General features: G+C 46.2%; 2 protein-coding genes across 7 annotated transcripts in view; both read right to left on the reverse strand.

The window, feature by feature from the left end:
• Positions 1-1935: 1935 nt before the first annotated feature.
• HMGN2 (high mobility group nucleosomal binding domain 2) lies at positions 1936-5726 on the reverse strand. 2 transcript variants are annotated; one of them, XM_024125664.2, is made up of 6 exons: positions 5512-5726; positions 4469-4513; positions 4236-4265; positions 3818-3868; positions 3288-3383; positions 1936-2792 (listed from the first exon to the last, which is right to left on the reverse strand). In XM_024125664.2, the coding sequence occupies exons 1-6, from the start codon at positions 5524-5526 to the stop codon at positions 2757-2759; spliced, it is 273 nt and encodes a 90-aa protein (XP_023981432.1). In that variant the 5' UTR covers positions 5527-5726; the 3' UTR covers positions 1936-2756. The 2 variants fall into 2 exon arrangements, with proteins under 2 accessions (XP_023981432.1, XP_054939440.1); XM_055083465.1 differs by having other exon boundaries at positions 2726-2792; positions 4481-4513; positions 5512-5701.
• Positions 5727-6835: 1109 nt separating this feature from the next.
• DHDDS (dehydrodolichyl diphosphate synthase subunit) overlaps positions 6836-23544 on the reverse strand; it is a 28278-nt gene continuing 11569 nt past the window's right edge. For 2 of the 5 annotated variants that reach the window (XM_007111323.4, XM_028487564.2), the window contains exons 7-9: positions 19421-19535; positions 16780-16887; positions 6836-9158 (exon numbers count right to left, since the gene is read on the reverse strand). In XM_007111323.4, coding sequence (XP_007111385.1) covers positions 8919-9158; positions 16780-16887; positions 19421-19535 — 463 coding nt within the window. In that variant the 3' untranslated portion in view covers positions 6836-8918. Of the gene's footprint in view, positions 9159-15750; positions 15861-16779; positions 16888-19420; positions 19536-23544 lie in introns of all 5 variants that reach the window. The other 3 variants (XM_055083475.1, XM_055083477.1, XM_055083473.1) reach the window with 3 other exon arrangements.

Consider the following 23544-nt stretch of genomic DNA (forward strand, 5'->3'; position numbering starts at 1 on the left):
GTCTGGAGCAGCTGACTTGGAGGCTGAGGTGGGTGGACAACATTCTGAGGGCAGCAGAGCAGCAAAGTTGGAAAGGACCACCCGGGTCCTTAGAACCACTCTACCTCAGGACTTCTCTTAGGGAGATAAATCCTCCTGTTTTAGCCATTTGATTTTTTTTTTTAATTTAAAGAGCCAAAGCAGCCTAATGCAGGTTACTGGCGACTCTTCCCAAATGGGCTTGGAGACAGGACTAAGGGGAAGGGAATCCATTTTTATATTATCTCTGATTATTTTTAGTTCAGGTCAGGACTGCCACTGATCAAGCTATTATGGCTGTCTTAAATGTCTTCACCAGGTTTTCACATTTGGTTTCTTGATTTTTAAGCCCAGGCACTCTCATGGTCCACAGCCAGTCAAATCAGCAAATATTTTCTGGGAAGGAAAAAAAAGTTCAAGTTCACTCTCCTCATCCTAATTTCCAGGTAACACAAAAAAATGGTTACTACTGAGTATAACCCAAGCCAGTCACTTCATATCTGCGTGTGCTTCTTAGCTATCAAACGGGGGTAATACCTACACAGGACTGACCCAAGGATTAAAGGAGAGCATCTGGCCAGACTCCTAGCATGGTCCATGGCTCAACACGTCTCGACAACCTGAACTCTTAACAAATACTGATGAGATAACCCCAACTGTGGCTTTCCTCAAATCCTGCAACTTCTGTGCCAGTAACAAGTTGCCATACTCCTACTCCTAACAGCTGTATCAGGCTCCACTCTGGAAGATGACACCATCCCGGAATAAAAATTAACAACCTACATCCTAGAACCATTTCAGCAATAATGGAAGCAAATGCCTGGAAATTGCCTAAGTGGGCAAACTTTACTTTATCCAAAAGGTGCCCCTTAAAAGTCGAACTCAGAAATTATTTTTTTACTAAAGTAAAAAATAGTGGGTTTCTCCAGAAAGCCACTCAAGTAACCTGGGGGTTTGAACCAGGACTTTGCTACTCATTAGATGTACCCATAACCGCTTCTCTTTAACGTACACATAACCTTGAACAAGTCTCTACATCTGAGCCGTTTCCTCATCGGTAAAAAGGGTGTTAAATACTTGCATTACACAACCGTCTCAAAACTGAAGATCAGAGATAATACACAGAAAACTTATCAATGAAGAGCTTAACTGATATGAAAGCTCCACCGTTTTGACTAAAAACAAAGCAATGTAAGATTTTTTTTTTTTAAATAGCCTCCAATTTACTTTATTCCTCTCCAACAATAGAGGTGACCCATGAAAGCAAGTTCAAATTGCAAGCATCAATTTATTACAAGTTCTATTTCCTAACAGATAACTTCTTGCTGTTTCCCTAGAGGAAAGGGGTTCTCTGCAGGGTTCCCAGAATAATGCAATCAGCAAAGCCCCCATTAACGTCTTTGCTTTTGGCGCTAGAGCAGTTTACCAGCAAGGACAAGAATTTAATCAATTCACAGAAGACTTGCAGGTCTGCTCAACAGCAGGGTGCCATCTGCCTTACACATCCTATGGCCAACCGTGTAGACACACAGGCATTTTCTTCTCGCACAAGGACTATATAGCCGTATCTATTAACTTGCTAATTTTACAGAGATCTTAACCGTGAATGAAGTGGAAAGGCTCTTTTACTATCAGCTGCCAGGCCCAAACCTCAAATCTACCAAACACCTGCATTTAAAAATACACTTCAGGTAGTGCTACAAAACCAAGTACAGAAACCACTTCTCTGCTCCCAGCCTCTCACCACCTGTCTAATCCTGGGATCTTTCCCAAGTCCATGTAGCACTGTGTTCTACAGATGGACCATAAAGACTGACTGTACATGGAACCTCTACACCTCACACCAGAATGCATCCTGTCCCAAGAGACTTGGAGAAACCAGGCTCCCCCACTCCTGGGAAAAGATTAGAGGCAGCATTCCAAGTCAAACTGTATCCAGCTTTATTAAAGATACTTTTCATAAACAATCATGGTATTTCAGGCAGGACATGGGCAGACAATCGTTAACAGTATACAACAACTTTCAAACTCCCTTTTGCAATGGACTACCAAAATCAGAAAGCCACTATAAAACCCCATGAAGTCTTCATGTGATGCTCTGAACAGGGAAAGTTTAGAGTGAGGGTTGACATTTCACATTTAGTTATGTTGTTTAACAACTTTTCACAAGCCGACCCTGACTTTCAGGAAATGGAAACGAAAATGGCAAAAGTATCAATCTGAAGATCCACAATCTAAAAAAGGAACCGCTGCTCTTTTGAGGGACGCCATCTCAATGGTGACAATGCAAAGTCCAGATTGCCTGACATACTGGTAACCAATTTTGGGGGGTCAGGTTCCAACAGGTCTCTGGGTTTAAGGGAGTCAAGTCTCTGCTGAAGGTGGAGAGGGAGAAGAGGACATAAAAACTAATTTTAGTTTTTCCACACCACAAGGCATTTGTGCCAAGGTGGCTACTGTGTGTCAACATCAAGGAACCCCTCCTTCCTGGGAACCAAGAGGAAGTCTCTCAAAACCAGACGGGAAAGGTGTTTTTTTCCCACGTCAATCCAGCTTCAGAGACAATCTATTAGTGACATGTGCTCTTCCCCAACAATGAAGTGTTCTGTATGCTAACAACATAGCTTAAAAAAAAAAAAGAAGTGAAACAAAATTCTGCATTTTTATAAAACTTGATAAAAAATAGTATTTCAAACTGTACAGTCACCAGAAGTACACAGTTATCAAAAATGCACACTTCACTTGGCATCTCCAGCACCTTCAGCTTTCTGTGCCTAAAAGAAAAACAGACAGATGAATACAATATGTAGATGTGGAAACTATCTTCATTCATATTTCATTTATAGCATTCCTTTGCTCCCAGGCCAAAGTTCAGGTTTTAGGTACTCTGACACTGAGACTCAGTACTTCTTTTGAAAATGACTTGGCAGGTAACTTTGCTAAGTCACTTCCCCTCTGGACCCTACTATAAAATTGGGGAAGGGGGCACACCAGTATTACAAGACCTGAGGTTATTCCCAACTTGAAAAACCATGGTGTAGCATGAGTGCGACACCTAAGGACAGGACAAGGCTCATATCACAGCTCTCTTTATTGGATGGCAGAGACTTCAAGAATCCAGATTAAACTCACAGAAAAAAAACACAAGCAATCTCCAGACTAAAAGGCACACTTGGAGTGATACAGATGCAAGAAAAAGGCCATAAAAGCTTTTGGGATCATTAACTGATTGAATGGGCAGACTTAACATAAAGTGAAAATAGTTGTACCTGGTCTGTTTTGGCATCTCCGTTTTCTGCAGGGTTATTCCCATCCTTGCCAGCATCAGCTTTCCCCTTTTTCCCTTTGGGTACCTTCTCTCCCTTCTAAAATGGGGGGATGGGGGGGGAAAAAGCTGTTTCTCCTCATTTCATATCATCGGCATACAAGTCTACAAAGCTCTGCACAAAGTAGGGTTGTTTATCAAATGTAAGATACACACATCAACTATATACCCTCCCCCATTCATAAAAACAAGGCCAAACTGTGGTCTTCAATACACAGAATTCTTTATCTGAGTGTAAATAACAGAATAAGACAGCTTAAACACTTGCACTTGTTTAATACCCAAGTGTACAGTTTTCTGTAAATTGAAGACAGAGTTCTTGGTTAAGGACCAGTCCTATTAACTTTGTCAAATCTCAACTTTGTGTCAACAGATGAAGTTGTTATATAGCTGGTCTCCCTGTCAGCAACATGGGAAACCGCTCAGGCTTTCATGTAAATCCTAGACGCATGTTTGTCTCACCGTCCTACTCACCTTTGCAGGGGCCTTTTTAGGCTTGGGCTCTGGCTTTGGAGGAGCAGGTTTCTTTTATTTGGGGGAGAAAAGGGAAGCAGAGAACATTAGTACAATGCACCAAAGAAAACAACCCACAACCAAACCACAGCACCACTGGCATAGAAGTTTCTCCTACTTTGTAAAGTTTGTGGCGGGCTTTCCATTAGAACTTCATATCTTCAGAAACCCCACTCAAGTAACACTTGGAAGTGTCCCACTTTGGCTACAGCCATCACAATTTCAGAACCAGCAAATTCCAAATGGGCAAGAGTCCATAGCAGAATAAGTCATTCAATACCAGCCACTGACCGTAATTCATGGGAAGCAAAGGGAACCGTTTTTCAATGCTTTTTAGTTTCAGGGAATAATATGAAAATTTAAAAGCAGACACACTTACAGCAGATAACCTTGCAGATCTTCTCTGTGGCTATTTAAAAAAAAAATAAAGAAAGTTACAAATAGGACAGTTGAACCACTTAAATACAAAAAAGTTTTGCAGCTGAATTGTTCTAGATTATAGGAAGTAAAGAGAGCTTACGGAGGCAAATTCAGGACTATGAATATGGTTAATTACCACTAAAGGAGCCCAAGGCTTTGTGAGACTCCAAAAGCAGGGAGAATAAGACTTACTTCATCCTTCACCTTGGTTTTATCTCCTTTAGCATCCCCTTCAGCCTACAAAAAACAAGCAAAAGCTAAGAAAGTTGCAGATTCTAAAGCAGTTCTTAATGATTCAGTAAACTTAACAAAGTCCTAAAAGGGGGAAAAAAAAATCGAAGGGAATCTTGTACACAACTTTCTAGGACATACAAATCCTCAAGTTTGTAGCATCCCCAGCTCCTATGCAAATCCCCGAAGTGCTCAGAAAGCTCTAGGAACGCTGTTATGTGTCAGCTTCACACCCGGTCTGGCTCATAGCGCGCAGGGACGGCGGGGCCCAGCGAAGCGCGCGCAAAGCTGGAGCGAGACGCGCGAAGTGCAGCCCGCGCCGCCGCGCCAGGCAGAAGCAACAGCTGCACAAGGAGCAAACAAACCCCTCCGGAGGCGGGGCCCGAGCGCCGTTGCCATGGCAGCCGTCGAGGGCGGGAGACGGGAGACGCACGCAGCCTGGGGAACTCGTGGGCGGCAGCGGCGCGCACCGGGGCGAGTCTCGTGCGCGGGGGCCGTGGGCGGCGCGCGGTGGAGGTGGGGCCACACTGCGAAGTCCCGCCCCCAGAGAAGAGGGCCCCGCCCCCTCACGGCGGCGGTTTTTTGGCGGCAGCGCGTTCCCCCGCCCGCCAACCCCGAATGCCGCCTTCCCGCCCTTTCGGGTTTGAATTGCCCGCCCGCGGGGAAGAGAGGGGGAGGGGGGCCTAGCGATGGGGGGAGGGGGCGCGGGGCGGGCAAATCGAGCCCAAGGGGAGCGGGATAAACAGCCGCCAACATGGCTCCTCCCGCCGCGGCCGCCGCTCCTCCAATATGGCCTCTGGCGCCCGCGGGCAGCCAAGCCGCGCAGGGTTAGCCCGGGGCCGCCTGACACCGCCTCGAGCTACCGCGCCGGGGGGCTGAGCCTGCTCCAGCTCGCCGCTGATTCGCGCTTCCCAAAGCCGGGGAAGCGGCGGCGGCTGCTGCATTGGTGGTGGCGGTGGTGGCGGCGGCGGCGGCCCAGCGCCTGGGGCCCTCGCGCCACGTACCTTTCTCTTGGGCATGGTGGCGACGGCGGCGGGACGTAGGCGCTGGACACGGGGATGCAGTGGCGCGTGGCTTTGGCCAGTCCAGGGGTCGCTCTCGCCTCTTCTTCACACTGCTCGGGCTCCGGGGGGTTTATAAAGTTTTTATAGCGCTGGGAGCCCCGGACCGGTTAGAACCGGATTTCACCTCCCGCCGCCGCTCATTGGCCCAGCTGGGGTCACGTGGGCGGGGTTTAAACTCACCTCCTCTGGAGGGAGTGAGGAGGGGGGTATGGGGGGGAGGGCGCGCGAGACGGCGGCGCGCCTAGGGGGTGGGGGCGCAGCGGGGGAGGCGCGCGTCGAGGGCAATAAATGAGGGAGAGTGGTGCGACTCAGCGGGCTCTGGGTTTCGGCTCCCGCCAAGAGCTGGCTTTTGCAAACTACCAAGTTCCTTCCACCTTATGCAACCGAGCTACCCACTTCTCCAAGCCATGCGACACTTAGGGCGCATCTCAGCCGCTTTCCTTCCTGTTCCCGCTGGGGGCCCCAGAAGAAGGGTTTGCTAGGCCTGGCCGCACTGCCCTTCTCCGCCGGAGGCGGGAGGAAGCGCGCGGCTTGGAGGCACAGGCTGCAGTTCCCAGGGCCAAGGCTGACGCTGAAGTGGGGAAAGAGCGGGGAAGCCAGCTCGGCGCAGCCGGACGTGCATCCTTCCAGGCTGCCACTCGGAGGACGCCTCTCGGGCACCTCACCTGGAAGGCGGTCCACTCGAGGTGGGGTGGGGGTTCCAGGGGGAGACTTTACACGCAGAGGTGCCTTTCGGGTGCAGTGGGGCAGGTAGGAGCTGTCCTTTCAGCACCCGTTGCTCAGCCGCCTCCCCAAACGCCAACGAAGCCCCCCCAAAGCCTGTCGGGTGGCTGGCTCTCCTAGGTCCTTGTATTCCTGGACCTCAGAACCCCGCCACCTAATGACGGAGAGTGGCCGCCAAGAAGGCCTACTAGCACTCCCCTCCCTCTAAGCTTTACCCGCTTCGGAGACATGAAGCTCAGCTGCCCCCACCCGATGCAGCCACCAACCCTGGGCGCTGCAGACGCAGCTGGCGAAATCCCTCCTTCCACACTGGCAGGCTTGCTGGCTTCCTTTCACTTGCGCGAGGGAAAGGGAGGGTGGAGGAAAGCGTCCGGGCATTGGGAAACAAGTAGAGGTACAGGTGTTGCGATGGAAAAAGGGCTCTTCCAGTGGCTCCCCCCGCCCCCGCCCCCAAAGCTAGGGATCCTGGAGGTAGCCAAGTGCACCTGAGGGAGGTAGACAATTGCTGCAGCAAAACATGATCTTCTGTTGCACTGTTCGCAAACAAGTTTTACATCTAAGAAAGAATTTTAAAAATTCTATTTGACACCCGAGAGAACGCAACACGATAAATATCCTCAACTGGGGGGGTTGGCTCACAAGTGGGAGGACATTTAAATAGGTCTCACCTAATTTCTTGAGGCAAGGGTTGAGCTGGTTTGTACAAATCACACCGGTAAGAAAGCAATCACTGTGAGTTCATATCAACTATTTGCAGCCCCTGTTCCTGAGCAGCAGCGATCCCTCCGCCTCTTCTCCTTTCCACCCCTTACACTGCCTCCTGAGGCAGCCACTCCTCACCCCTCCCCACTGTGTACCTTTCCCAGAATACAGGACCTCAGGCCAAAGATACCAGCCCCATTAATCACCTCTGCTGTACCCCAATCATAGTAGGGAAAGTCAGACCCAGAAAGGAGACAGGACTCAACAACCATGCTCACAGGGCAGATTCCGTTTGCTGCCTCCAGCCCCTCATTCCCGCCTTAATTGTAGGGCTCTGCATTATAGCCGCATAATTCATGCCTCCCTAATTAAAGCTGTCAGCAGCCCCACTGTAAAGCTGGAAAATGTACAGCACCTGCTCTCTGTGCCAGGGACTGGTAGTGGGGAGTGCCAGGTGTGTGAGGGGGGGACTTGCCAAAGGGTGCATAGATTGGCTTCTCAATCGCAGTGCCGGGCATTTATGCTTGATTCTGGGGGCAGGGATGATGGCCAAAGGGTCTCTTGTGCCAGGTATCCAGGCACAGAAAGGGGAGGAGACTGGAGTATAGGGAACTTAGAGGTTTTAAAGAATATGCTCTTAGCACTGCTTGCAAGATCCTACCTCTCCCCTAGAGGGAGGTGCTGGGAAAGTCTGCGGAAAGTAAAACGGGAAGACTAAACAGAGTAGCCTTTGGTTGGTATTACCCGCTGGTGCTTGCCGCTCTGGGGCACCTGAAGCACAGAGCTGCTCAGACAGCTCTTCAAAGGCACTAATCCTCTCAGCAGCTCTGCAGCGAGGCCTGGCAGGGAGAGGTAAGGAAAAGGACATAGCCCTTGACTCGGCCCTCTTCTCCCTGCTGGGCAACCTTGGCCCTCACAAGCTGAGACTCTGCCATGTTGAGAATAAATCGTCTCACGGTCTACTTAGGGGGCCAGGTCAAAAGCTGAGAAAAGCCTCAAAGGCTGTCGAGGTGGGAAGCAGAGTCCGAGATGCTGAGGGCAGGAGGCAGTCAGTTGGGAGAAGTGCTTGTTTCTGTGCTCTTGGTCCTGATGTGATCCAGGGAAGGTGGCCTGTGGATTAGATTCACCAGGGCCTATAGGTCTTCTGTTACCCTGTAGCCATGGAGGGGACCGGTCTCACTGGGGAGTGGAGCCTGGCCCCATGCCCTGCAAGAGGAGGAGAAAAGCTTGTGTGGGCTGAGTCGACAATAGGTAATTGGATTGTAATCACCCGCCTGGCTTCCGCGCACCATTGGGGGCGCTGCTTTCAGTGAGCAGTCAGCACTGTGTGGTGGGAGGGGGTAGAGATTCAATAGCAAATCCCAGGTGGAGAGCCAAGGGGGAGGAGCAGCAGATGGGCAAATTTTCTTTCTGCCTCTCCCTCCCCTTCCTTGCCTAAATGACGCTGGCTGCCTATTAGCTAGTTATCAGCAGATCCAAGGTGGGTCCACATCATTTGTGAAGACTAAGAGGGATGGGTAAAGGGCTAAGGTTTTGGGAAGACCTCTTCCCTGAAATTCTTTGTGTTGAAGGATGTGCTGGTGGAAAAAGAAAGTGCACCTAGGAGTACAGGTAGATGTGGCAAAGATGGAAGAGCTGGGGCCCTCTGCTCTCCGAACCTATTCGTGATCAGAGTTTGACCTGGATCAGAGTTTGGGTTTAGTGTACTTGTGAGAGACTCTCACCCTCAACCCTCGCCAGGGGCACTGTCCCAGGCAGCCCAAAGATATCTATGGCCAGCAAACCTGGCCTCTGGGGCTCCCCTGCCAAGCAAAGGAAACACAATTCATCATCAGGAGGGAGGTACCTTTCACCAAAAAAAGAAAGGGGAGTGGGGCCCTGGAGGCAGAGGGCAGGGCAAAGTGGCAGGAGGCCAGCCTCACTCAGGCTGATACAGTGCCCAGACGTGCCAGCCAGTCAGCCCGCTTGAGTTCCAAGGCCTGCAGGAAGCCTTGGACCCGCTCTTCTCGTCTGGCTGAGAGTTTGTGCAAGCGTGTCCGTCGGAGCTGGACGTCCCCACTGGCCTGGAGCCCCTCTTGCAGCAGCTGTTCTGTCACTGCAGCCTGGTCCCTCTCCAGCTGCTGCCTCTTCCGATCCTCTGCATACATGTCTCGGGCCTTCTGCTAGAGAAAAGTGGGGATTGGGGTGGGGAGATCATTTTTAGGCGTGGGTGGAATTGGGATGGAGGAGGTAGGGGTGGGGCACAGGACGGGCCAACTTAAGTGGAACAGTGGAAAGTCTGTAGCAGATTTGGAAAGGTTTGGGAGTAGGTGTGCAATGGGTGGTGCCCATGTTGTATAGGCAGGGCAGTGACAGTTCTGGATCCATCTTGGTTTGTTTTGGGTGGGAGTTTCTATATTTCTTGAAATTCTTCTCAGGTTTGCACTTGGAAGGGAACAAGGCAAATGTGGGTGTGACTTCTGGTTCCCCCACCACCTAGCTTTGTGGCTTTGGGCAAATCCTCTCCTAACCTCACTTCCTCATCTGTAAACCGGGGGGTTGTGCCTACCTTGAAGAGTGGTTTTAAGGATTAGAGATAACATATGCAAAACCCCTCCAGCATATTAGCAGGCTCTCAAACAGAAACAGCAATTTTACAAGTTATTACTGCCTGTTCTCTGATGCAAGGAAGGTTCTTTTCCTGCCTGGGGCATATCCAGTGGGTCATTTCTTTGGTTTCCCAGGTCACTCTAAGGGTGCCATCCTCCCAACTCCCTAAAGTTATCTTTCAGAGTTTGGATCCAGAACTGCCTCTCATATGGAGACCAGGCTGACTCGCCCAGCAATTGACCCTCCTGTGAACATTATGAGAAGCAGGTTCAGCTTTCTAAAGCCACTTACTTCATCCTGCCTCTAGAATAGGCATTAGTGTCCACAGTCCACATTTTCTGTTAGAAAAATGAGCCCTTGAAGGCTCAGTGGATCCCTCAGGCTCCTGGAACCAGTTCTGACACCAGGTAAGTGATTATATTCCTCGGCAGCACTTCTCATACCCTGTGTGTGTTTTCAGACAAACCATAAACTCCTAGAGGACAGAGACTGTGGCTTTTCCTTTCTGGCACTTGGGGCACCCTGTACATGTGAAATGCTCAGTACACTGACCATATGATCCCAGGAGGACAAGGAGGATGCTCCTGGCACAGAAGGGGAAAACCCTTTCGGAGCAGAACCAAGGCCTTGCTGTGCCTCACTGATGCTCTCTGCTCCTGCCACTCTAACAGGCTGCAGAACCTTAGCACCAGAGTCCCTCCTGCCAAACCTATTCCATGTGTGAGAAACTCCCATTTTGCTGCCGATTTGGTATCCTATACCCTTTGTGACCCTTACCACATTCTACCTTGTACTGTGGTATCTGGGTACCTGTCTGTGTCCTACTCAGCCTGTGAACACCTGGATTGCTTTGTTTTAATCCTTTAAGGAATATCTTACATGTACACAAGCACTTCATCTGTTGTCTCACTTGACCCTCCCAAAAGAGCTACGGAGGTACTTTCTGTCTGCTGGAGACAGACATGGAGGTTCAGAGTAGGGAAGTGATTTGCTAGGGTCTCTCAGCAATAAAGACTTACTGCATGAATAAAGATGACAAATGAAAAATCTGGAAAATCCCCCCTCCAGGCTGTTGAATGATCCAAGGCATTCAAGGGTACTCTTCTGCTATGATAACGAACTCCCATGTGGAGCTATGAAGACTAAAACAAGCTTAAAAAGTTGCTGCTAAGGGTCTTCATCTTGTTAGAAGGGCTTCTTCCTGGCCTTAGTCAGGAGGAACCCTGGGTCCTACATACAAGACTTTATTGGGGGTACGGAAATGCACAGGACGTAGTCACCGCGATCCATGTGCTTACACGCTGAGTAGGACACAGAGATGTACCCAAATACCATAATACAAGGTGGAACGTGGTAAGGATCATCATGGAGGTAAGAGAAAGGGCCATGCAGTTCAGAGGAAAGAAACTGTGGTTGATGAAGGTCAAGGGGGCAGTGAAACCTCATGGGCAGGCAGAATCTGAGCTGAGCTTTAACCAATGGGGAAGATTCAGATAAAGGTAGAGTGTATGGGGGGAGGAGAATATCAGGCGGGGGAATAATGGACAAAGACTCAGGAAATCAAAGAGCGTGATCAGGCCAGTGTGAGTCTACCTGGAATACTGGGGTTGAGAAGTTTCTGTCCAGAGGACTCCCTCACCTCTCCAAGCCTATTTCTTCATCTGCAAAATGGGGATGATAGTGTCCATCTCACTGGGTGGTTTGAGGAAAAATGAGATAATGAATGCCCAATCTGGTGCCTGGCTATTAACAGTTAGCCCTTCTTCTGTCACCACTGCTTGTGGCTAGGGCTAAGTAGGCTAAGCCCTGGCTGAACAGAAAGGATGAGGGCACCGAGCCACAGAAGGAGGAAATGCGGAGCTGGTTAAAATTGCTCCATGAGGCTCAAGCTTTTTTCCAAATGGCAGCCCTAGACTGAGTGCTGAGCAGGGAGGCTGCAGCCAAGCAGACCCTGGCCCCTAATTTGCCAGGAATCAGCAATTCACTGTTAGGATGACAGAGTCAGGGGAGCTCGTAAAGACCATCAGCTCTAGCCTTCTCATTGTACAGACAAGGACAACAAGGCTGAGGTGGGGAGGGGCTTGGCCTAGGTCACACAGTGGGTTGAAGTTCCCTTGGTTTCTCCACTAAGATAACTTCTTGAAAGATCTTTGGGAAATGTGTTTCATGCCTCTGGATAAGCTGTACTTTCTAGGGGTGGAGTGGGGAACCAGTGGCCTGCATCTGGACACCTCTGTGCAACCTCCATATGGTCTGGATCTACCTCCCTATCTCAAAGGTGTTGTAAGTTCTTCTCAGGTACTCAGCCTCTGAAAATCTAGGCTAATGGAAGTCCTAATAGTCAATTTCTCTCTCCCTGACCATACTGTCTACTCTCCCTGTATAATGACCAATCAGGGGAGAGGGCGTTAATAATTACCTTAGACACTTCTTATGCAGACCTTATGTGGTCTTGGTGTAAGGGCTCCAAGGAGCTCGTTTTGAGAAATGGGGCCCTAACCTATTAATATAAATCTCTCCTGGGCATTAAGCCTCTCTGCTCTTGTTCTCTCCTCAGCAGAATTAGGGAACAAGATGTAATAGCCCCTCCTGTATATAAACCCTCAAGTCCTCTGACCTCACTGGGGCATGGAGAGGATGCAGGTCTTGGGTTTCAAAACATTCATTAGCTAATGACAAGTCTTCCCATAAGTCCCCATTTGCCACAATCAATATGCCCAGGTCAGTAGCACGGGGGGTGCATTTCTGAGGGTTGTTAAAGACAGTACCTCTTGCTGGAAACATGATGTTTTGACGAGCACCCAGAGTCTCCCTGCTAAGGGAACTGTACTGGTGATGGGATGAGCGGGGTGCTAAGTGTCTGGTTTTTCTGGAGACAGATGAAGTCTGAAGAGCCCAGAGACATACATGGTGAACGATATTGGCCACCAGTCTCTGAAAATGAACTGTTCCAGCGCTTTTAGTGTATTAGCTTACTGAAGACTTATCACAAACCTGTGAGGCAAGTATTATTATTATCATTACTCCTCTCATTTTACAGATGAGAAAAGTGATTCTCTGAAGGGTTAAGTAATTGCCCAGTCAGTCACACAGCTAGGAGGCAGCGCCATGACTCAAAGTCAGGAATGTATGAGACAATAGCTGAAGTTTTTAACTTCTCTTGAGAAGAAGATAGTGACTACCTGAAGAGCACTAGAAATAAAATGGTTGATTGTTCCACCCTGGCGTTTAACCTCTGACAAATGCATCAAAGGAAGTTTAGTGGGAATATGTATATTCTCCCTCTATATCATTACAGATTAAGTGGACCGAACACTTATTCCTCATCTCTGCCAATGATCCCCCCATGGACCTACCATCCATGCAGCTTGTAACTGAGGATCAGTGGCTCTGTACTGCTGCCCACCCCTTCCTTGCCCTGATTTTCTATCTGTCCTACTGTGTCATAGTCGAGATTTCTTCCATTTGCCAGCCCCCATTCTCTAAGACTGATGGGTGACCACCTGGAAACTGCCATGGTCCCTTCAGATACCAAGGTCTAGCCTCCAACAATTTGTAGCTGAGTCCCTGTTTCCATTAGCATCCATCAGCTGCCCTCATCCCAGTGAGCTACTATAGATCAAGAACCCAACTCCCTGCCCTGGCTTCCTGCAGGGAATGGGGACATACTGGGCTGGGCTTAGAGACAGAGCAGCTCAGAATTTAACAATGGAAATTTGGGAGATGGGTCAAGAACACAGATGTGGAGGCAGAATACCAAAGGGTATGGGAACAAGGAACTGTGAAGAGTCCAATTTGGTGATGATACAGGATACATACAAGGGAGACATTAGAAAGATCAGCTCTCTGGTCTGAGGCCAAACTGGCCAGGATGTTGTCAGTCTGGATTGTACGCTTAGTGCTTCTGCTGAGGTGCTAAGATTTCTAGAAACAGAGTTTGAGGGCTCCTGGGTAGAGGAAATCTGGCCAAAACCCCTATGAGGTCTGCTGAAAAAAGGTTCAGGGAAGTCAATATCTCTGTTATTACTTTGGTTTCCTCACTCTAAAAATGGGGGCAATTAATAATAGTATCTACCTTATAGAACTACATAGAATCTAAGTAAAAGGATGCCTGACACATAAGAACTCAACAAATGTTTGAAATTATGATTCTTAGGAACCAAATGAAATTCTTAATGGCTGTCCTCAAACACGTTCCACCCCATCCTAGGAAACAGCAGAGCCATCTATCTACCCAGCTGCCCAGGCCAAAACCTAAATGTTTTGGTTCCTAATAACATTAACATTTGTACTCATTTGTTTTATCCTACAAGATGCATAAAAGAGTTTCAGAGTTACATCGTCAACATTACCACTAGTAAACCTCTTAAGTAATGTTTAAGTTAGCTTTCCAGTTTGTATTATCCTTAGAATATATCCCACTAAAAATGTATAGTCAGAGAACTATGTTCAGGTAACTGGAATTAATCCCTTTCTCTGGGGGTTATATTATCAACTTAGTTTCATTTGTTTCTGTTTTAACTTTTGTTTTTCCTCCATTTCAGTCCACTCAGCCCTCCCCTTCTCTACAGCTGCCACCCCACCTCGAGGCACATTCTCCCACCTGGACTACTGTAGGAGTTTGGTCTCTGACTCCTGCCCTCTGAAAATCCTGAGTGATTTTTACAAAATGTAAATCAGATCCTGTCACTCCCCTGATCAAAAGTCTTCAGATGTGTCATCATGGCCTACAAGGCCCTCTGTGATCAGAGGCCTGACTCCTACCCAGCCTCATCCCACATCCTTCTTCCTCATGCGTGCTGGCCTCTTTCTTTGTTCTTCCAAGACCTAAACTTTATAACTTTAGTATCCTTGCCCTTGCTGCTCCCTCTGCAGAGAATAATTCTTTCCCCCTGGATTTTTACCCGTCTGGCTATCTCTCATCTTTAATATAATGGCTTAAAAAAGACCTCCTTAGAGAGGCCTTCCTTGACTGCTTTATTCAGCACCTCCTGCTCTCTTCATTACTTTCTAGCATATCACCCTATTTTCTTCATTGCCTTATTACAATCTGAAATTATTGTATATTACTTGTTTACTTATTATCTGTCTCCTCAAGTAAAAATATAATCTCCATGAAGGTAGGGATCTTGTCTGGCCAACTAACTGCTTGACTCTCTTGTGCCTAATACTAACATAGTGCCTGACTTAGACCAGGTACTCAGTAGTGTCAGACATTTATGAAATGAGTGAAACTTGAGGTAATTCCTCCGATAGCCATGTGGGAAAGTATCTGAGAAACCTGAAATTACTAAAAGACTTCTGAGCAGCCAACTTAGAGACAAGAATATCCATACACAGAAGCTCGTGCACCAAGATCCTCTGGGCTTCATGCAAGGCCAGTTTGCTCTCACTTTACAGACATAACTCTAACAAGCTTGGCTGCCTGGTTTCCTTGCCTGTAGCTGATTTAAAACTGGAGATAGGAAGAGAAGGGAAGAAGGGATGCTGTCAAAATTAGCCATTGACCATATACAAGAAATCCCAAAGCCAAGTATTTTGGGACAATCTAGCTTAGAGAAAGAGTCCCACCCTTCAAGGCCATCCTGCACAGTGAAGTACTTCAAGATGGCAGTTACTAACAATATTATCGTTATCAGCATCATTAGAATGTGATTATTCTAATCATCATCATTATTAGCAAGTGCCTGGTATACAGAAGGTGTTAATGAATTATGCACAAGACCTGTTTCAGAAAGTTTTCTATCAAACTAGGATTAAAAAAAGTTTTAGTTCTTAAAGGGAGACTTGGTCATGTGGAAAAATCTGATATTCATTCCTCTCTGACAGTGGATAATTGAGACTTTGCCGTTTTTCCTTTTACTTGAACTCAACTTCCTTTTTCAATTTCCTCATATTGTGAGACTAAATGATCAGGCACATGACCAAACCTTCATGATTTGATTGACTTATTCCAGGAGTTCTGGACTTGGGATTCATGGAAAGATTTCAGGAGTTATGTGAACCTCCAGAAGTAGTTTATGTGTTTCAGGGATTAATTAATTCTATGCAAAATGCCATGTGTTAGAGTGATCTTTGCAATTTTTCTAGGGAGATGGTCTACAGTTTTCGTTAGCTTCTCCAAGGAGTCTGCGATGCCAAGGGGACCGAAAAGCCCTGACTTACATCATTATTTCCTCCTGGCCATTATCTCTCCAGACTCAAGAAGCAGCACCAGCTTTGGGTTTAAAATTCTGTGACCTTGGGACAGTTACCCTGCCCCTCTGTTGCCATATCTGAAAAACAAGGACACCAAGCCTGCTGGATTGCTGGAAGGGTTAAATAAGAAAACTTACATGAAAACACCAAAGTGCCTTAGTAGACCCTCAATACGTTAGCTGCCACCACCACACACACTGCCATTATTATTAAGAGTCCTAATCAGACGTAGGTGACTCTGCCTCCTAATGAAACCTGTTTCAAGATTTGGTGATCAAAACTGAAAGCAGAACTTGAAGTCTTGGTAGAACACAATTTCATATAACAGAAAGTGCTATTTCATTTTTTTTTTTTGTGGTATGCGGGCCTCTCTCTGCCGCGGCCTCTCCCGTTGCGGAGCACAGGCTCCGGACGCGCAGGCTCAGCGGCCATGGCTCACGGGCCTAGCCGCTCCGCGGCACGTGGGATCCTCCCAGACCGGGGCGCAAACCCGGTTCCCCTGCATCGGCAGGCGGACGCGCAACCACTGTGCCACCAGGGAAGCCCCCATTTTTAATCCCTCTGGAAGCTTCTTGGATTTTGTATACTTCCACTTCTACAATCTTTTATTAGGATAATTCCTTCAGGGAATAATGGCCAATCTCTCTGAGAAGCCTTTCCTGGGTTTCCACAGTAAAGAGATTAAAGACTTATAACTTGAATCCCAGTTCCGTCTTTTATTGGTTATGTGTCCTTAGCTAAATAATTCTGATTTCCTCATTTGCACAAATGGGGCTAATAATACCTAGCTCATTGGGTTCTTGGGAACACTGAATGAGATAGTGCATATAAACTGTTCACAGTGCCTGACACACAGTAAATACTCAGTAAGTGGTAGCTACTCATCATTATCATTAACATGATTATTAGCAAGTGCCTGACATATAGCCGTGGGTGGTCAATCAATGCTAACCTTTTCTTCCATTCCATCCAGTCAGGCCAGCCCTGAACTCTTACCTGAAGCATGCTATGGTTCATCTGGAACTGCAGGATGGCCTCACAGAGGTTCCAAAACGTGTATTCTGGCCACAGAACAGGTTGGAACACCAAGCAGGAGTGGGAGGTCTGGGAAAGGTGGGGAAGGAAGAGAGTATGGTTTAATAACATGTTACTGGAACACATCCCTGGTCAGGCTCCAAAGAAAGAGCAGGCTGATCACACCCAGAGATGAGGTTGGACAGGCATCCTGAGCTGCAGCTGCTGCTGCCAGCCCGGATTCACTCACTAATAGGGGGACGGGTCATCTGAGGCAGTAAAATCACCTGCCTGTAGCAAGGCAGAACTAAAGCGAGACTAGATCAACATTTCCACCAGGATTTTTCTAAGCCAATTTTAGGACTATGAAATAACATCTAGATTATGTTACTGGCTCTTGGCCCTTAGAGGTCATCTGGGAGACACAGTGTCTGATAAAAGTTAGCAATGAACAAATGGTAGCTGCCATTGTTATTTTTAAGTAGCAGAGTATGGGACAATGGTTAAGAGCACGGGCTCTGGGCCCGACTGCCTGGCTTTGAGTTCTGGCTCCACCGTTTACCATCTATTTGACCTCAGGCAAGTTACTTAACTTCTCTGGGCCTCAGTGTCCTCAACTGTAAAACTGGGTGATAAGAATAACTAGTTTTTAAGGTACTGTGAAAATTTAACAAGATAACATACATAAAGCAGAGCACAGAGCTGGGTGAACTTTTAACAATAATCACTGATATAAGACTCCCTTTTGGAACATTCTTGACAGCCACTGCTTGACACCTTTAGTGGTGAGGAATTCAGTGCCTCAAGGGGGATAACTTTAGCTGTCAGATAGCTCATTAAGTTAAACCAATGTCACCTACCAAGGTCTCAGGTCGTTTCTCTGGAACAAGTTTATTTCTTCTTCAAAGTGACATTCTTTCAAATATTTGAAGGCTAGCTTAGAGCTGCCTGTTATCTGTTCCCAAGGTTGTAATGACTTGTTCAGTTCGTCTTTTCCAACAAACTGTAAGTTTTAAGATAGTAGGGATTGGGCTTCCCTGGTGGCGCAGTGGTTAAGAATCCGCCTGCCAATGCAGGAGACACGGGTTCGAGCCCTGGTCCAGGAAGATCCCACATGCCTCGGAGCAACTAAGCCCGTGCGCCACAATTACTGAGCCTGTGCCCTAGAGCCTTCGGGCCACAGCTACTGAAGCCCGCGGCGCCTAGAGCCCGTGCTCCACAATAAGAGAAGCCACCACAATGAGAAGCCCATGCACTGCAACAAAGAGTATCCCCAGCTCGCGGCAACTAGAGAAAGCCCACGCACAGCAACGAAGACCCAACGCGGCCATAAATAAGTAATTAAGTACATAAACAAATAAATGATAGTAGGGATTATTTCTAACTTGGTTACTGCCATATTCCCAGCACAAAGGAGGAACTCAATATTTTTTTCCCAAGAGAATAAACTATCACCATTCTTCTCTTTTCCAGACCATTATTCTTCACTCATTCCTTATAGCAGCAGTTCCCAACCTTTTTGGTGCCAGGGACCGGTTTCGTGGAAGACAATTTTTCCATGGACAGGGTGGGGTGGGGGATGGATGGATGGTTCAAGCGGTAATGCGAGCGATGGGGGGCGGCAGATGAAGCTTCGCTTGCTCGCCCGCTGCTCACCTCCTGCTGTGCGGCCCAGTTCCTAACAGGCCACAGGCTGGTAGTGGTCCACGGCCCAGGAGTTGGGGACCCCTGCCTTATAGGACATGAGCTTCAGACTCCTTGCCATCCAGGTTGGCCTCTTCTGCTAAGTCCTCTAGTTTACCAGTGCAATCTCTTAAAACTCAGTGCCCAGAAGTAAACTCTCCAGACATAATCTGACCAGCAGAATGGGCCATAAAACCACAAGCTGCACATTATACTGCTTTCAATATAGCCAAAGACTAAAAGTATCTTCAGTAGCTAAATCTTGTTAGTTCACTCTTAAAACTATGGTCCATTAAAATTTCCAGAACTTAACCATGTGAACTGCTTCCAAGCTGAGTTTCTCCCTTCAGCCTCTCCTTGAACAACATTTCCCCCAGCCAAGTGCTACCCAGGGGCCAACTTAACAGATGATGGAGATTTTCAAGGAAAGACAAACTTATTTGGATATGGGCTTTTAGAGAACTACCTACACTGGGATAACTGAGCTGATAGGCAATGGCAGGCCCCAAAGAAAGAGTGTGCATACAGTTTATATCTCCTGTGGCCTGTGCTTGTGTAGATGCAGCCCGTTATTCTAAAGGCGAGAAATTAGTAAATGCAAGGCGAGGTTCTAGCCCAGAGGTGCTGGGTGACATGGCAGGTTACCAGGGCAGGAGCTTATGCTCAGGGACCTAAGGCAGAAGTCCAGTTGCTTGAAGAGAGGTACAAGTAAAGCTTTCACCACAGCTGGAGAGCCTTGATTTTTCCCCTGGGCACTTTAGACAGCAAGAACTACAAAGGCTCACAAAGCCAGGGACAGATGAGGAAGGGATGGCAAAAGTTACCAGGCACAGCCTGGAGACATTTCTCTGGATTTTAGCTGACCCTCCAATCTGTTTCGTGGGTGCAGTCACAGTTGTCAGTTTCGACACTAATAGAACAATGGTTGGAAACGACCTACCTGCCAGAGGAGGAAGTCGCTGAGCCTCACTTCCCCAGAAGTCCGTATCAAGATGTCAGGATGAGGAGAGTGGTTGGTATAGAGGCACTTATCCAGCAGAGACTCAGAGACATCGCTAAGGTACGTGGGGAAGATACAAAGATAAGTCCACATCTCTTTTTGGATTATTCTCATGGTGAACTTCCTTACATAAAGCTTCCCAGTTTATAGAACACCATCAAATACATTAGCCAATACTACCTGGTATGTAGAAGGCCCTCAGCAAATGCTTGATAAATTAATGAATGGTTTCAATCCTCACAACTACATTAGGTACTTCTATCCTCACTTTATAGATAAGGAAACTGAGGCTCAGAGAAGATGAAAAATTTGCCCAAAGCCATTTAGTTGCAGCCTAAAACCAGATGCACCCACCAGAATATGTGTTATCCTTCACTTAAAACATCTTGTTTTTAAAATGGATACACCTTATGACTCTGAAATTTGATGAAATACTATGCAACTGTTTTTAATAAAGATAAATCTAAATGCGTTGATTTGGAAAGCTGTCTAAGATGTAATATTAAATGAAAAAAAGCACGTTTCAGAAAAAACACGTGTGGAAAATACACACACACACTCACTCACACATGTGAATACATGTATATATAAACAAAGAACAAAATCTAGATAGGCATACACCATTCTATTAATGGTGATTACCTCTGGAAGGTTGGATAAGAAGGACATACTATCTCTTTTTACTTTATATACTTCTGTTATTGTTTGAATTTATTATAGAGAACATTTTTAAAACCTTAAATTTAAGTCATATGGACCGTGAAACACTGCAAAAAATCCACTTTACTTAGGATTTGAAAAAACAGCAAAATGATGAGCCCTCTTGTGTTTGATAAGAGCCACTTTCCCAAGCAGACAGACACTCAGAAAGGAGACGGAATGAAGGAAGAATGGGGACTGGCAGCACTTATCTTAAGTTAAACTCTCCTGTCCATGGAAAGAGGGTATTTGCAAGACTGGTGTGTGGTGGTTCCAAGAATACTGTTTACCTATCCTGCCAAGTACCCAGAGGCAGGATTCAGAATCTCCAGGTGGTAACAGATGCATCTTAGGAAGGGTCTAGAAGACAAAATTTCTGGGTGGGAACATTTTTCTGGGAGCATAGTCAAAAAAAAGCAGCGATCTGGGCTGAGTGTTCAGAACAAGGATCTACACTTATTAGCTGTGTGCCTTTGGGTAAGTTACCCCATCTCTCAGTCATCTTTTTGCAAACCACAGAGGGAGCTTTATTCTCTGTACCATCATATGGTAAATAATATTCACTTATAACTGGGCAATAGGAAGGGCTCTGGTTCAGATTTCCCTGATAATTTCCCTGAGTCTTGTCTTGACAGCATGATCTTAATTCTTTAATTAAGAATGTGAAACCTGGGAGTTCCCTGGTGGTCTAGTGGTTAGGATTTGGCACTTTCACTGCCATGGCCTGGGTTCAATCCCTGGTCGGGGAATTGAGATCCTATACGCCACATGGAGCAGCCCAAAAAAAAAAAAAAGTGAAATCAACAATTTCTCAGCTCTCTTATTTTTGAAATGGCACATTTGTCCTATCCACTTATAGGTTATTGTGAGAGTCAAATCAAATGAAATAACAGATTTGAGTGTACCTTGAGAACTATAAAGCACTAGATAAATAAGAGGAATAAAGGTTATTTCCAGACCCACTACCTTGCTGTGGGACTCTGGATCCCCACATAACCCCTCTGAATTTCAAATGTGTCTGCATTTTTTTTTTTTTTTGGCCACACCGCGCAGCATCAGAATGACATGCAGATCTCAATTCCCCAACCAGGGATCGAACCCGCAGTCCCTGCAGTGGAAGTGTGGAGTCTTAACCACTGGAGCACCAGGGAAGCCCATCAACGAAACTTTTTAAACCTTGGTTAACTGGTCTTATAAAATAAGACAAATAATAGTCACTACCTTATATGAAAATCAGATGAGAATATGCATGATAAACTCCTACTAGTCTCGTGCCTGCCTCATAATAAGATCTGATGACTATTATTTATTTATTTATTTTTAGTATATTTTTTTAAGGTGGACCTTTTTTTTTTAAGTCTTTACTGAATTTGTTATAATATTGCTTCTGTTTTATGTTTTGGTTTATTGGCCACAAGGCATGTGGGATCTCAGCTCCTGACTAGGGATCAAACCCACACCCCGTGCATTGGAAGGCGAAATTTTAACCACTGGACAGTCATGGAAGTCCCTGATAACTATCAGTTATTAATTTTTATTTTTATACTGTGTTTTTGTTCATTTCAACCTTCCTATAAGGCAGTCAGTATGCCACAGTGAAAGAGAACACAGGCTCTGGAGCCAGGTTGGAAATCCTGGTCAACTGTGTGAACTTGGACAAGTTATTTAACCTCACAGCAAGGTTCAATTTATAAAAACAGTGTCTACCTCAAAGGGTCTAAGGATTAAATGAAATAATGTACATGGAATACTTAGCAAGTGCTGGGCACAGAGTAAATGCTTAGTAAACATTAGCAATTATTATTAACACTATTGTTTTAAGAGGAAGACAGAGGCCTACAGATGGTCAAGACCTGCTCAAGAGAGTTTATTAACTATCATTTATGCTAAACCTAATTCCTTCTTCTATAATTTGAGATTCAAAAAACAATCTATTAAAATGACTGCTAGAAAAAAATATATTACCCTGGAAGAAAGGAAAATGAGGAGTTGGATGGTGGTGATGAGAACAGAAAAATTCCAGTTATGGGAAGGGTAGAGCCTGACTGTAATTAACTCACTGACTCTCTGTTATAAATATGGATTTGTCTAAAGCTGAATAACGTAAAGAGCACTGCCTCAGGCCCTGATCAGCCCAGTCTGAGTTGAACATCAAGCTTCCTGAGCTGACGGGTTGAGATATCAGCCTCCTTACCCTAGTAACCCACCCAGCCCATGCCATGTCTGCATGACTAACCCACACAGGCAAGTTACTAAACCATGCAGGGCAGAAGAAACGGATATGAGAAAACTAGCTGGGCAAGAAGCAGGGGGTCAGTGGCTATTGCAATGTGGTGGTATCAGTATTGCAATGTGGTATCAGTATAAATCACGCTGCACTAGGAGGCAAGATCAGAGTTCTAGTTCCAGGCATGAATGCATATTAAATCTGCTTGCTAAACAGCTTTTTTTATTTTTAGCATAAACATTTGTCCCTTATTTTTTTAAAATATGTTAATTTATACAAAAAATTATATAAAACATTAATCGTAAAGCACTAAGAATAAAATGACTATGAAATCATCCCCAAGCCAAGAATCAGAAAATTATCAATAACTTTCATATACTTATATTTCCCTCATCTACTTATATCTCATCTTCCTGCCCAGCCCCCATACTGCCAACTTAACCAGTATCTTAATGTTTCTTCCCCAATGGCTAATTTTCAATCCACGTATTAATTGACCTCTCTACAGCATTTGACACTGTTGTTCCCACCAATGCACACCCGCCACCCCACCTGCACTAACAAACACCCTCTTTTCTTGGCTTCTGTAATACTGGCAGCCCTTTTGTTTCTACCTTTCTGGTTGTTGATTCTTTTTTCCTTAAGGCTCATTTTCCTCCACCCAGCCAGTAAAACTTATGAGTTTCTCAAAACTCCATCCTAGGCCCCCTCTTCTTCTCACTCTAGACTCTCCTTAGATTCCTCATGCTCTCTCTTTGCTTCAGTTACCATACTGCTATCTCCAGTCCCCACTTCTCTCTACTGTCAACCTGATATCTGTGTTCAACATTTATAATATATCCCAAACCAAACTCCTGACCTTCTTCCTCAAACTGCAGCCTCTCAGGGTTCTCAGCACAGCGAAGGGCACCACTATCCACTGTTTTATAAGTCAAAAACCCTGGAGTCACCCATAACACATCCTTATCCCAGAGTCAATCCATCAAGTCCTCTCGATTTTTTTTCTCTCTCAGTAATATTTTTTTTTCTTTTTTGAATTTTATTTTTTTAATACAGCAGGTTCTTATTAGTTATCTATTTTATACATATTAGTATATATATGTCAATCCCAATCTCCCAATTCATCCCGCCCCCCCCC

The sequence above is a fragment of the Physeter macrocephalus genome, chromosome 3 (assembly GCF_002837175.3).
Source record: "Physeter macrocephalus isolate SW-GA chromosome 3, ASM283717v5, whole genome shotgun sequence".
Classification (NCBI taxonomy): Eukaryota; Metazoa; Chordata; class Mammalia; order Artiodactyla; family Physeteridae; genus Physeter; species Physeter macrocephalus.